This window comes from Phalaenopsis equestris, unplaced genomic scaffold (genome assembly GCF_001263595.1).
Source record: "Phalaenopsis equestris unplaced genomic scaffold, ASM126359v1 Scaffold001147, whole genome shotgun sequence".
Lineage (NCBI taxonomy): Eukaryota > Viridiplantae > Streptophyta > Magnoliopsida > Asparagales > Orchidaceae > Phalaenopsis > Phalaenopsis equestris.
In genome coordinates this window covers 154,357-169,519 of record NW_018165586.1, presented here as the reverse complement: position 1 = coordinate 169,519, position 15,163 = coordinate 154,357, and the positions used below count along the sequence as shown (strand labels likewise).

Genomic DNA, 15,163 nt, shown 5'->3' with positions numbered 1-15,163 from the left:
ATGTTTCGCTGATCCTTGTGTATTATAAAATGCCATCCCAACAAATAAGGTTGCCATTTCTAAATAACATGTACAATCAATAGTTAATCAATCACCAAGATGAGAAATTTATTAGATTTTATTTACTTATTGAGTACCTGTTAATCCATACAGAAATACCAACTCACATCCTTCTTTACTAGCAAGATTAGGCTAGAGAAAGGGCTCACACTAGGCTGTATGTCCCTATCTCCATTATCTCTTGGATCCCTCTCGATCACGTCCTTCTATAATTGGGGGTAGTGGTATAGGCGTACATTGATGAGAGAGACCCTGATCTCAGAGTTATCACATGCTTGGGTTCCCTCCGAAGAGGCAATCAACATGAAAAATTGTAAAATTTTGCAAACTTTTATAAGATGTGTTGGACCGGTGCCGTAATCTCTACCAACTCTAGATCATGTGTCTCTTCCATGCTATGCAACTTAACCAAGAATTTTTGCTCTGCATCTTGAATTGCTTTAACCATAGTCTTGAGCATCAACAAAGTCCTGCACAAAATTGGGTCATTGTAAAGCACAATTGTTTTGTCTTCTTGTCTTCCTCTTGAAACTTTATTATCAGGTGTTTATAATTCATCTTCGTCTCCTCTAAGACTACAATAATATCCAATATCACGTAAGTGCTCTTTAAGCCCAAGAGAAGAAAGACCTTCACCATTTGAATATTCTACAGTGTCAAAATCAGCCCCATACATTTGAATATTTTAAAGAAAGACCTTCCCCGTACAAAAACACAAAATTATGATAAAAATAACATGCCAAAATACAAATGTGGCAAATACAAACCGTGAGAATTAAGAGAAATAATAGAATTAGAGCAGCTGGTTGAAGATAAAAATACAATAGAAGTAGCTAATAGGAGCAACACAAGTGGAGTGCTATCTAAAAATGCTACAACCATGCGATATGAAGAACTCAAACTTTGGGATACCAGAAAGAGGATCCATAAGATAGGAATATTTGGTGCCAAATGGTAGGGCCATTTAAATGCCTTACAAAGGCAAAGATTAAAGAGAAACTAGCTAATGTATTATGCTTTCAATGGATGAAAAGTTTGCCCCTGGACACCATTCCAAGGATCAGCATTGCAGGTTCTCATGGTATGTGATGAGGATGAGGCGGGAGAAGAATAAACATAGGAGGTTGTGGTGGAGGAACACCCTCACTTAGATGTGACAAATGTCTCATTGAACTCGATGGTGAAGTTCACACTAAACCACACTATGAAACCGCGGGAGACGAATCAAAGAGCAAGACGTAGTGGTATTGGTAGGAGTGGGGACCGCCACAATTTCATGTCCACTCTAGTAGTAGAGGTTTTGGAGCTTGAGATGGCTGACACAAAAAGATTGGGAGTAATGATAGGGTCATTCAAAGTCTTAAGAAGAAAGACCTCATATGGGCAATACAAATGCAATTCAAAATTCTGTGAATTCAATTTTTCACGAGCGCATAAAACATATTGAAATTGGCTGTCATTTAATTTTAAAAACTTTTGATTATCATTGTTATTTCTCTGACGCATTCCTACAAAATTTTAGATTGCCGACATATTTACGAAGGCTTTGACATTACAATGACATTAGTTCTTTATTGGGAAATTGATGCTGCTTGCAAAATTATCATCAATTTGAAGGGAGATATTCTACAATGTATGCCATAGTGATATGCCATAATTAAACTTTTGTTAATTAGGACTATAGATTCTATAGAATTAATTAGTATAGCTATATATATTTGTCTTTTAAGAATACACTTATAGATCTTTCATTAGGCTAGACCTAATTTCTGAAATCATTCTAACATTGTGTTCATACTTATTACTTTATCTATGTAATTAGAAGAACTCTTTCGGCAAGGGCAGGCCATTTGATTGGCAGGTGCCATATTATTTTGGCATAGAAATTTATGCGGGGCAAAACTGAAAGATTGATGCACTTTATCGTTTTATGCTTAAATGTTTTATTACGATGTCTCTTGAAGCAATAATGAGATGCCATGATGGAAATAATGTTACATGGGTCTTGGAGAAACGTATGGTCCAGATCCTAGATAAACCCCCGACACCACCACCTTTACCTTTTCGTTTAAAAACACATTTTTTATGGTTACCATATATCCAAAAATTTTATCTATTTCCTGTTTCTCAATTACAGGACATAGTCAGCGAACACCCTGAAAGGTTCTTTATTGCAGAAATTGTAAGGGAAAAGATCTTCATGCAGTATAGAAACGAAGTGCCATATGCATGCCAGGTAAATTTACAGAGCTACATATTGCCGTACAAAATGTACCTCACCTCAGTTATTTTAAAAGAATGTTTCTCATTTCTGCCCTTAGTCATCCTACAGGTAAACGTTGTCAATTACATTTGTAGGCCTACTGCAAAGGACTTTATTCAAGTTGAAATTGTTGTTGAGAAGAACTCTCAAAAAATCATCCTCATTGGGAAGGTGCCTTTGATCTGTTATTCAGTCTATTTTCAGTTTATTTTCTCTGTTATGCAGTAAAAGTTTGTACTCATTTTCTTGTGCTTTAGGGTTATTGGGCTGTAAGTATTTAGAAATATTTTAATTGCAATTTGAAGTAAATTCAACATATTTGAAAGTGAAGAGATCACTTTTTTATATTTATTTGCAATTAATAATTTGAAAATAAAATAAAAAATAGAAGTAAGACAATCTTGGGCACTAAAGGGGACTGGGATTGTAACATTCCATTTCAATAAAAAATAATTAATCGGCTTGTGAGGCTAGGGCTGCAATGTTTGTGGATCTCATGCGGGAATTGAAGTGCAGTGCATGAGGGGGAGGGGGAGGGGGAGGGGGGATAATATGAATCGGAGCAGGGGGAGGTTATTGCTGTGCTTGTAAGAGGAGATGGGAAGAGAAGGCTGGAGGCAAATTGAACGAGAAATATAGCAGAATAAGAGAGCACAGGTGACGTAGATGGAATGACTGGAATCCATGAAATCAAGTGCTGCGATGTTTGTCGAACACATGCGGGAATCAAAGTGCAGCGCATGAGAAGTAGCAAGGGAGAACATGCAAGCGAGCAACATCAAATTGTTTCCAATCAATTTTGTGAGACAGCACAAGAGTAAGGGGAGGGTCGAATGACAAGTGCTACCTTTGAGTGAGCAAGCTAAGGTGTGTGAGTTTCCATGCAAGACCGATCGGGATGAGGACGAAGGGACGTGTCTCGTACAACTTGCAAGATTGAAAGGGAGTAGTCACACTTGCAGTTTTGTGTGCTCAAGAGACAATGTCAGTAGTCGGATCGAGCTTAGCATAGCACACACAAATTCAAGTAGGCTCAAACAAGAGGTGTGGATAAACAGGAAAGCTTGCGAGAGGAGGAGCAGGCCAATCGCCGTCATGTCGCATATATATGTGTGTGTATATGGGGGATCAAACCCTTGACCTGAGAGGACTTACAGTGACCTCGCCGCTAACAGACCAAGGCTTGCACGTGCATATATATATATATATATATATATATATATATATGTGTGTGTGTGTGCTTTGAAAGTTTTTATTGTCATAAATTTAATAATAAAATGTCAATTATTTTTATGCTGATTCTTTTTATTTAACTAGGATGTGTGTTGTTTTCTCCTTTGTAATGCTGCTATGATTTAGACATATGTCAATTTATTGCTAGATAGCTCATTGTGATTTAAAATAACATTTTCATGTTAAATATTTTGAGTACAAATGAGTCGTAGACAAACGTGTGTTTATAAGGGGCTCAATATAGAGAAGCGTAAATTTAACATTGTTTTAATTTAAGTTCTTCTTGATAGTGATTTGCTTAGGTTTTTGAATAATTTCTAGTTGATGATAATAATTGAAAGTTTTATTTCACTGCAGGGTGGCCTGCTCTTCTCTTGAAAAATTCTAAGCCTCTTAGAAGAATTGTGATAGGGATGGAGGCGAATGTGAGCTTTATGAGCAATGATGGGGGTGGGGACAACACAGATGATTTTTGGGCGGACTGATGGGATAAGGCTAGACATGTTTCAAGTGGGGCTTGACAAGTTACGTGGTGGGGGTTAGGTATGTGATGGGGTTGTAAGCGGGGATTGAGATCATATTGCTAGGGTGAGGATGCTGGCATGATCATACGTAGGTGATAGTGAGATTGTGATTTGCTTCATGAGCAATTTATAGGGAGTCTGGAATAGTAAAAAAATAGATAGGCGATATATTTTAAGTTTGCCTTATATTACTTAATTTTTTTTTTACTTTCATCCAAACATTAGAATTGTCAAAACACTTGCATTTGTTTTACAAAATACCTATAAAACTTGCAACGAAACAACTCCTTAACGACTTTGAAAATAAGATATCATTTTTGACTATAGAGATGCTATAGAGATTATATTTTGACTTTATGGTATCTTCATAACCAATTTTTCCATGTTCCCTGTGTGGGCTCCAAAAGTTTCGACGCCTCTGAGTCTCTGTTTTATTTTGTTTTGTTTGTTCAGAGAGCTTTGAGGGTCAAACTTTTAGAAGGTACATTGAATAGTAGATAAAACACTGCCAAAATATTTCAGCCTCAATTTGTGAGGACTTTAAGATCTAAGGTTCAAAGTTTCCTATCGGTGCGAACCCCTATGGCTAATTCCTTTAGATAGTGGGAGAGAACTTTCAATTAATGTTAGTCATTAATTGCTTTGATTCTTAGCTTATAACAATATATTTAAAATTTTAAATTTGAAATTTACAAAATTATCAACATTATCTTAAAAGCTGATTATGGTGGAAATAATGGCGAACACGATCAAGATCCATGGTTCTGTCATTTAGGGTTGTCATGATGCCTGATTTACTTAGCCAACGGAGGTAGTCGACCCAAGCTGACTTGAGAATCTTTGTCAACAATCATGAATTGCTTCGTTCAAGAGGACATTGTAGACCTGGGTTAATGTTTGTCTAAGGGACAAATTTATGTCTTCTTTTGCTAATAGAAGACTTTGTGTTAGTCAGTTTTTCTTTTATGATTCACAACTTAAAGGGTAGAAGTTCATTGGGAAACAAACCAACAGTGAATGTAACATAATGGTGCTATTTGATGGTAATTATCTAGTCAGATGACTCTAGTCGTAAACGTTATTTTATGAAGTATTTAGGTCAATTCATATGGATAGAGGACTCAAGTCACATTCTTACTATCATGAAATTACTTTTAATGTGAATATAATGATACATTCGATGTGACATTAATTTTTTGTGAGTTGAAGTCAATTAAAATTGTGTCACCCTCAACAATCTGTTGCGGAGGATGAATGTGATTTGTTTTAAGTGATTAATTTTACTTGAATGTTTAATTTTTTTCTTTGAAAGTTTGATTAAAATTGACGCATTTGGTTGAGATTTACAATCAATATGATCACCATCGAGGATTTGGCATTTACAATTTTTATGCTTAAAGACTCATTTAAAATTTGTCAATTTAAAATTTTTTAGCATTTTAGTCACATCGACTCTAGTTCTAAGGAGGAGAATCAAACTATGTGATTTGGATTTTACTAGACTTATCTTAACTCTAATCTTTAATAGGAGATTAGAATAGTTGTGCGTGACTTATAACCCTGCCCTCTAGACAGGAAGGTCCAATTGATTGTTTTTCAAAATATGAAATATTTTAGTGCAGGTTTAGCCTAAACCAGCGCAACATTCCTAAGCTATTCATTAAAACATTTAGAATTCTAGTTGGAGCCATTTCAGGTAATTTAAACTTGATTTCACCACACTCAAGTTGGTACCACTTATGTCGACATTAGAGATTAGTGCCGAGGAACGAGTGCATGCGATTCAGAAATTCCACGAAGAGATTTGAAAAGAAATCACTAAGCAGAATCACAAGTACAAGAAACAGGCTAACAAGCTAGGGGAAAAGTGAGCGATTCCTAGTAGGAGCATTTAACATACTCAAACATAGAGCGAATGGCCCAAAATACTTCAAACGTTGAATGATATTGCCTATAAGATCGACCTGCGAGGGGACTGCAACTTTATTGCCACGTCCCATGTCGCAGACGTGACAATATACTACGGAGACCCAGAAGCTTCGACGAATGCATTCGAAGCTCCCCAATCCCGGGAGACTGTTGTTGGGCTTGGTTGAACCGACCCAACCCAGTTCAGTAGAAGATTGGTTCAACAAGGGACATGGCCGACTGACTATTCTAAAGGGCTAGAAGCCGCCCATGTCCCCAATTATGCCCCCTCCCCCTCTTATTCTTTCCAAGTGCTATATATAGGCTGGTTATGTGTTTTAGGGTTTAGTTTTTTCTGTTTTTTTCCTCCAGGCGTCTCCTTTGCTAGGGATGTAACTGAGGGTAGGTGGCGCTTAGACTGTATCTTGTTTTGAGTTGTCCTCAGCCTATCCCCTCCTGTATTTGTCAATCTCTTGTTTCCCATGTTATTGTCACGAGCTTCACCAGCCGCCCCTCCCGCTACTATCGGAAAGACCTTCTGTTTCCAATCCTGCTGCCACTTTCCTTTCCCCACCAAAAATGTTAGGCTGTCCGCCCTCTAAACGTTCCAGCGACCACTGAATCCCCATCTACACCCCATCCCAGCTATCATCACCAGCCCCAACATCCACCCATGAAGCTCCACTGAGCGTCTATCCAGCCCTAGCCGGATATTAGTGTCTTATTGTGTTTCTGTGCTGTTTTAAATGATAAAATTATGTTTTTCTATTGGATTTTTTTGGTTAATTCTGGTAACGTCTTTCTAAATTCAACTTATTATTGTTCTTTTAAAACATAAGATTTTAAAATTAAAAAGCTCGAATTTTATTTATTTTGAGGCCCTATGATCATACATTTTAAAAGTAAGTTTCAAATTATTTTTAACATAAAATGATCCACATTTTATATTATTTTAAAAGTTCAAAATGTCCAAAATTTTAAGCTAATTTACAACCCTAAATTTCAGCATCCTCACGGCATCAACACTCCCATTAAGGGGCACGTAAGAATATCTTTTCTCTCAACTATCTTAAAAGACCTGGTATTGTTTGTGAACAAAAATATGTATTTAATCCACTATCTTTAAAAGCACTATAGGCTTTCAGTGTACTTATAAAAATGGTCAAATCATAAGAAATCATTTTCCTGAGTAGTACTTTACTTTCTCTGCGCTGTACTTAATTTTCAAGGATAAATATTTGTTTTTCCCATGACGAGCATCCAAATTCTTTAATTATCTAAAAGGTTTTCAAACAAGCCCGCAATTTCTCCGAGCGGTACTTATTTTCCAAGAACAAATACCCGAGCTTCATCAAATCAATATTTTAAAATTCTCCCCACCTCACCCATTTTTATTGATTTCCAAGTGGAACCAGAGATATCGGCAATCGCTGGATTTGAAGCGACAATGCCAAAATCAATAAATGAAAATGCAAGGCAATTTTTTTTGTTTTTTAACAATTATACAAACAAATAATATATAATAAAGATCTAAAATATGGAGGTGGGTAAGGAAGGGTTTTATTTGGGGAACGATTGGAAGTGATGCAATGGGTAACGTATCGAACAAAGAGGAAGAGGTAAGTTTGTTGTTTTGCCTGCGTTTCTTGAATGAATCAGGAGGTGAGTGGCTTTGGTACTGCAAGTTATTCAAACAGGGAGGAATAGGATCAGAGCTTTGGTTGCGGTGTAGGAGCAAGTGCAATCAAAGGGAGAAAGCAGAGGGTTGTGTAATTGTGTCTAGGCGTAAGATGGAAAGGCTTTGTACGTCTTTGTAACTAAGGAGGAGGGAGAACAATTATCAAACTGAACATACACTTCAACAAGTAGGTGCAGGTGAGATTTTGGAATTTAATTGATTTATTAATTTTTCTCTCCTTTTTTTTCCTTTATTTTATGGTCAACAACTTGTACTTTGCCACTATAAATGGCTTTAAGAGAGTCCAACTTTGAGCTTTAGCTTTCTACGTCAACATCAACAATTCTCTACTAATTGTGATTATTATATAGGAAATAATTGTACTTTGATAGCAACCTCTGCTTTCATTGAACTATGTTATTACAAGAAGTAATTTGTTGTGTTGCGCGTGAACATTTATATTCTTTAACATTGAGTCCATTGTGTATTTGTACTTGGCTACATAGAATTTGGTGGATTAAGATGACCTGTTTTGAATTAAGTACTTAGAATACTATCCCAAATGCACATGCATTACACTGATTTGGTACACTTGGGATTTGGGCGAGCAAAATCAACTTATGTATGATTCAAACTAGCTAAATGCTTATACATCTATTCCTATGCATCATTTGTCTCACTAATCGGCTAGGATTATTTGGCACTTTAGTTGTGTTTGGTTTTGTGTTCCTCTAAGATTTGCTCTAATAAGGAGAATTTGATAGGGGACACACATTATATGCATTATTTTTTTGGTTGTGCCAAACATGTGAAGGTTTAGTTGCCCAAACTAGGTTTGTACATGTAATCAGAGTTAGTTGGCTAGTGCCAAGTTTTTAGTTTGTGGAGTTGATGAAGAACGTTCTTAGAGGAAAAAAACTCTATATATTTCTCATTAAGTAAATAACAAATATTTACGACTAATATTAGCCTTAATACAATTGAAGGGAAATTTAAAAAATCATTATAAGAAGGGAAGAAATAAAAAATACAACAGATAATTTAGGGAGAATAAAACCCCCTCCCCTCAAATGTAATAGTGGAGCCATGGTTTGCTAAACCCAGTGCTCCACGGTTATATGCATCTCAATGCTCTTCCTCAATTTCGGTTGGATAGGTAATATATCGCAAACTTTCTGTTGAGATTACTGAAGTGGTTCCGAAGAAGTGTTTGGTGAAAACATTAGCAATCTGACATTGAGTTAGGGAGTTGGACAACCCATTCATTGGCCTTCTTAGAGATGATGTGCTCGTCAATTTCTATATGTTTGGTTGTAGTGTACCAGAATCTTTGAAATACTGGTAACTGGTTGAATATCACTGAACATCTTATTAATGATTTTGTTCTTCATTTGTAGTTCCATTAATAATTTTTTTGGCCACATTCCTTCATAAATTTTTAGGGCCAAGGCACGATATTTAGATTCTGCATTATTTTTTGCCACCATAACTTGCTTTTTTATTTCTTCATGTAATTAGGTTACCTCATACTATGTTTCTCAGTTTTCTTGAATATCAATCTACGTCCAGGAGTCATCTTTAGATACCTCATGATTTAAAATACCACTTTTAAATGATCATCATTTAGATTGTTCATATGTATGGTCACTAAAAAAAAAAAAAAAAAAAAATGATAAATAAGTTTCCCTACAAGTCTTTGATACCTAATTTTTTCAATTGTGATGTTATCCTCTCCTTTTGCTGCTCATTGATTGGGATCTATATGAGTACTTGTTGGTTTGCACCCTAAATATACTGTCTTCATTAATAGGTCAATGACATATTCTTTCAGGTATATGGCAATGCTTTCTTTGGATCTAGGTATATCCATTTTCTGGAAGTATTTTAAAGTTCAAATATTTTTGATCTCAAATTCAGAAGTTATTATTTATTTGATTGTTTCAAGTTTCCCCACGTCAATTCTAATAGAAGAATGTCATCTACATATACAATGAAGATGATTATTATACCCTCTTGATTTGATTTCATTAATAAAGTATGATCAGTTTGACTTTGATAGTTAACTTTGACTAGAATAGTCTTAGTGAATCTTTTTAACCTTGTTTTGGAAGGTTGTTTCAACCCATACAATGATTTTACTTCTTTGTCAAGATCCCATTTAAAAATGTATTTTTGATGTCTAACTGTTGTAAAGGCCCATTCCTGGTTGACAACCGATGAGAGCAATACTCTTAATGTGTTTAGTGTTGCCACTAGTGTAAATGTCTCCTGATAGTCAATCTCATATGACTGAGTGGACCTTTTGCTATAGCTTAACACTGAACTTGTTGTGGGCTTAAAAAATTTTGGAATGCTACAGTCTCTCTATTTGTTTCTTGTGATAACTATAAGGGTTAAATTATCGAAGGATGATTAGATTTTAGATAATACACTAACTAGAGATTTCGCCCTTATTTTGTGTGGAATTTTTGATATGGGGTTTGAGGTTTCTCATAGACGTAAACTTCTATGGTTAAATACCACTCCTAATAACAGGAGAGCACTAAATAATCAACATATAGTAGCAACAAACATACATTTTAAATAGAAAATTTATCACTTGAAGTTTAAAGTAGATGGTGGGGGAAATGATGATGTACCCAATCAAAGCTTTCATGGTTTCATTATTCTGTGTCATCATGGTCCTTGATCTATCTAGTCAGAGGAGCTAATCATTCCAAAATGATTGAAGGATTTTTATTAGTAATCGTGGGTTGCATTGTTCGAGGATGCTTTATAGATTTGGGGTGGATGTTTGTCTAAAATGACAAATTTAAGTTGAATTTTGCTAACGGAAAGTTCTGTGCCAATCAATTTTACCCTTATGATTCACAACTCAAAGGATAAAATGCCGTTGGGGAACACATGAACTGCAAACTAATCATAATATAATGGTATCATTTGGCGGCAACCATCAGATAGAGGGCACTGACTGTAATTGCTATTTTTATTGAGTCTTTAGGCCAAATCATGCAAACAAGGACTTGAGTCATGTCTTTATTGGCGTGAAATTACTTTGATTGTGAATATGATGGTACACTCGATGCGACATTAGCTCTCTTGTGAGTTAAATATTATTAAAAGTTTGTCACCCTTAATCAACTATTATAGAGGGTGGATGAAGTTTGTTTCAAGTCTTTTACGTGATTAATTTTAATTTAGAACATTTTGGTTGATTACTTTGAAAATATTGATTTAAAAATTTCAGTTAATGCGACCATCATCATGGTTTTGACTTTTAAAACTTTTATGTTTGAAACTTGTTAAGTTTGATATCTTTAACATATTAGTTCTGTCAACTCCAGTCATGACAAGAAGGATTGGACTTGCAAGTTTTGTGCATGTGATTGGACATTATTGGAACTTACTAAACTTATCAACTCCAGTTTTTAAGATGGAGATGGTCGGACTAGTTGAGTAAGACTTTAAGATTGGGGCTCACATTCAAGATATTGTATTTGACTTAAGAGATAACTATGAAGTTTATATAAATTTTGAAATCATTCATATAAATTAAAAATTTGTTGAAGTATTATATTTTTTGGCTTTAAAAGGGACCTCCTTTTGTATGCTTGCATATTAGAATTGCAAATCTGGTGGCGGGCTTTAGGAGGTGGAAGCAGTTAAGATTTAGGAATTAATTAATTAATTTAATTTATTTGGTTTGCTCCTTTTTTATATTGTGGTCAACACCAATTTGAACCCTAAAGTTCTTTTCTGAGGTGACGGAGTTGTGATCCAGATACCATTCTTTCTAAGTGAAATAATCTCCTATTCTACAGTTTTTTTCCTAACAGGAATAGATGAGGCCTCTTGGATTGAATTTGGGACTTGCACATTATCCAAAACTTGAACAAAAGATTTGTAAGAAGACAATTTCTTATAGGCCACAAATTTTTCTCTCGGGTATTTTGCGAATTCTTGTATTCCTTCTTCCTCCTGGTTCTCATGATGTGTTGACCCAACTTTGGTGTGAATACTTGTGGTGTGTGGAGTTGGTTCCGGTGATTTTCATTCCTGATTTTGCATATAATTCTTTACATGCTTATTGAATTTTTTCTTTCTGGTGTACACATGAAGTTTTTATTCTTTGTGGGAGCTATTGGAGGATTTTTTAGATTAGTAGGGTTACTTTCAGATTTATTTGTGATAGTGGGGACGAGTGGATTCATATGAGATATATGGGAGGTGAGGTTGAGATTTTTGCCCCAAATTTGATATTTTCTCTAACTCTCTCCCGGAATGTCAAATTTGGGGTACTATGGACTTTACATAACTAGACATTTGCTCTAGAGCTTCAGTAAAAGAAAAATTAATAATTAACTTCTTAAATACTTTTAAAAAATTTTGAAAATTGTGGATCCAACTTCTACTGTCGAAATCTTTGAGATAATGGTGGTGGTGGCTTTTCTAAGTTAATGTTAATTGGAGAGACTGATTTTTTTAATTCATTGGAAATGTTTTCTTCAGATTTTTTCAGTTTCCACAGTCTTCTTTTCAACCTCAATCTTTTTTTCGAACTACATCCTTTAACTCTTCCATTTCCTAATTCGACAGCTTTAACATGCTCACTATTCTTCTTATTATGGTTTATCTTGGTGTTGCCAGGAAGAGTTTCTTAGGGCTTATTGCTAAGTGAGCAAAAAAATTGTCTCAATTGGTTCTCTATATTCTTTATTGCTGCACCTTGACTTTGTAGTGGATTCTCCATTTGTAATACAACCTCATGCAAAGATAACTTCTCCTTAAATTGTGGATTCTTGTTAAAGTCTGGTTGATAAGAAGGTCTATAGCTAGTACTACCTTGATTATTCCAATTTCCTAAAAGATTTGCTTGATTATTTCTCATTGTTGATTTCCCCCACCAGAATTATTATCCAGTTAAAATTAGGATGGTTCTTCCAACCTGGGTTATAGAAGTTGGAATAAGGGTTGTTAAATAAGGGTAAGGGTTGTTAGGTCTTTTTTTAAATGCATTTAACGTCTCAAATGATGAAGTGCTAGAATCAACCATTTGTCCAAACAAAATTTTCTTCAAATACTGGAGGTACTTGAGGTTGGTGCAATCTGAATTGATCTAGCTTTCTTGATATTTCTACTACATTAGATAAGAATTTAAAGCACATTAGTATCATGCACACTAGCTAAGGATTTGTTCTTTCGGAAGACCATTGGAAATTGTTTGTAACCATCTCTTCAATCGAAGAGTAGGCCTCATCAAATGGCTTCGACATGAGTGAAACACCAGCGGTAGCTTCAATAATAGATCTAAGGAATTCTACTAAACCATTGTAAAATATTTGAATAATTAACCAATCGGGCAGAACGTGATGTGGGCATTTACTAAGAGATTCCTTAAATCTCTCCCGCGCTTTATACATCGATTCACCTTCATACTGACAACATGAAGTAATATCATTCTTAGGTTTAACAATTTTTAAAGGTGATAAATACTTAGCTAGGAATTTTTGGGCTAAGTCACCTAGAATCCTAATTTGTCAGGGTGCTAATAAGTTTAACCTTAGTTTAGCTCTCTCTCAAAGAAAAGGGAAAAAGTCTAAGTCTAACATTATTGTTTGACACGCCATTATAACGAAATGTAGTGTGAAGTTCTAAAAACCTTGTTAAGTGTAAATTTGGATCCTTAGTCGTGGTTTTTTCAAAATGGTTGTTCTGCACAATTTGAATAATAACAGGTTTCAATTCAAATGTGTTAGCTTCTATGACAGGAGATTGAATACTTATGTAAATTTCATATGTCTTAGGATTAGCGTAATCTCTTAATGGTTTGTGAAGAATTTTTTATTTTCTAATTTTTCTAATAGACTCTTTAGTTCTAAATTGTAGGGTACAAGTTCTGCAGGTCCTGCACTTTGCATGCACAACTAAAGGTTCAACTAGTAAGTTTAGCACAAACACACTTGACAAATACTAAAAAATTTTTTTTTTTCAGACAAACAAACATTTACACAATGAATTACAATAGGATTTTTTAAATTTAAGTCTTATAGGTTCAACTAATATTCTTTTTAAATTCTTTGTCGCCGTTCCCGACAACAGCGCCAGAAACTTGGTCCACCCCAGCAATATCACAATATTGTATGTCCCGTTAATGACACTAGAAACTTGATTCGCTCCCTAACCACTTGATTTAGCTATTAAAATTAGGTGTTTTTGCATGCGGGGGTTTCTGATGCAAGTATACGTATCGTTTCAGTAATATACGCCTCTATTGAGTCTGGATTGTCGATCCCATAAGGATGAGGTAATGAATCATTTAAGAAAAAATCAAGTCTACTACATTTAGGTCTTAGTTTGGAATTGTGTATTAGGTGAAAGTTTTACCTAAGAAAAAATCAAGTCTACTACATTTAGGTCTTAGTTTGGAATTGTGATTAGGTGAAAGTTTTACCAACTACTCCACTTCAATTAATTCTAATGTTAAAAGCTACCTAACTTAATTAAATCGGTGATTATCAAGATGTAAAAGTGACTCCTCTCTTATGATGATAAAAATGATTGTATAGGAATAGATACTTCAAATTGTAAATGTGGCTAGCGACAATTAGGAGCAATTCTCTACTTTACCCTCTCCTGGGAGTATAAAGTAGTTTGGTTAAATCGGTTTTAAACCCCAATTTGAACCCATCAAAGCCTATTTTTCTATCTATTTGCATCTACCTATAGTTTACTTTTGCTTAATACCTATAGTTCAATTTGAATGCTCTAATCATTCCTCCATCACTCTTCCTAGTCATAATGGATCACAACAAATTTTAACAGTTTCTTTTGATCGGTATGAAAGTAAATTAAGTTTTGAGAATACTCATCACATTAATAATTAAACATCAATTCTATAAGCATCCTAACATCCTATACATCCAACTTATTCATCACAAGAGAAATGTAAGAAAGATCTTCTCACAGTTGTCGGTCAAACTTTTTTTCGATTGATTTGTTTAGATTTTGAAAATATAAAAATATAAAAATAATTTTTGAGATTTAATTTAAGTATAAAAGATATATAGTTTGAGTTTTAAAAGTAGTATGTTTTAATTTTTGAAAAATGAGACCAAATGGATCTCATTAGTCTGATAGTTTGCATAATCGTGTCTGATACCGCGAATACTACACCCTCCCGAGAGATAAGTGTAGACCTCAGCGATAGACCCAATCATGCAAACTAAGAGATTTGTGACATCTGTTTGGTCTGCGAACCTTTTATATATGACCGACAAATTCCCCTGTTTAATACAAAGATTAAATAGAGTTTATTTTACCTGGGTTTCAAGTTCCCTATAGAGGCAAGCTTCTATAGTTAATTACATCCCAAATGACGGGAGTCATTTGAGAAAACTCTCGATAATGATCAATGGTTCTAGTCTTCAAGAATTCAAATGGTACCGTGGAAAAAGGCAAGTGTGAGTGGCTCAAATAGAAACAGTTATTTCAGGAGTC

At 34.9% G+C, this 15,163-nt stretch overlaps 1 protein-coding gene across 5 annotated transcripts in view; it reads left to right on the top strand.

Moving 5' to 3' along the window:
* Positions 1–1,938: 1,938 nt before the first annotated feature.
* LOC110033360 (GTPase Era-like) overlaps positions 1,939–15,163 on the top strand; it is a 42,665-nt gene continuing 29,440 nt past the window's right edge. For all 5 annotated transcript variants that reach the window (XM_020737302.1, XM_020737304.1, XM_020737303.1 and 2 more), the window contains exons 1-2: positions 1,939–2,296; positions 2,393–2,494. In XM_020737302.1, coding sequence (XP_020592961.1) covers positions 1,991–2,296; positions 2,393–2,494 — 408 coding nt within the window. In that variant the 5' untranslated portion in view covers positions 1,939–1,990. The remainder of the gene's footprint in view (positions 2,297–2,392; positions 2,495–15,163) is intronic.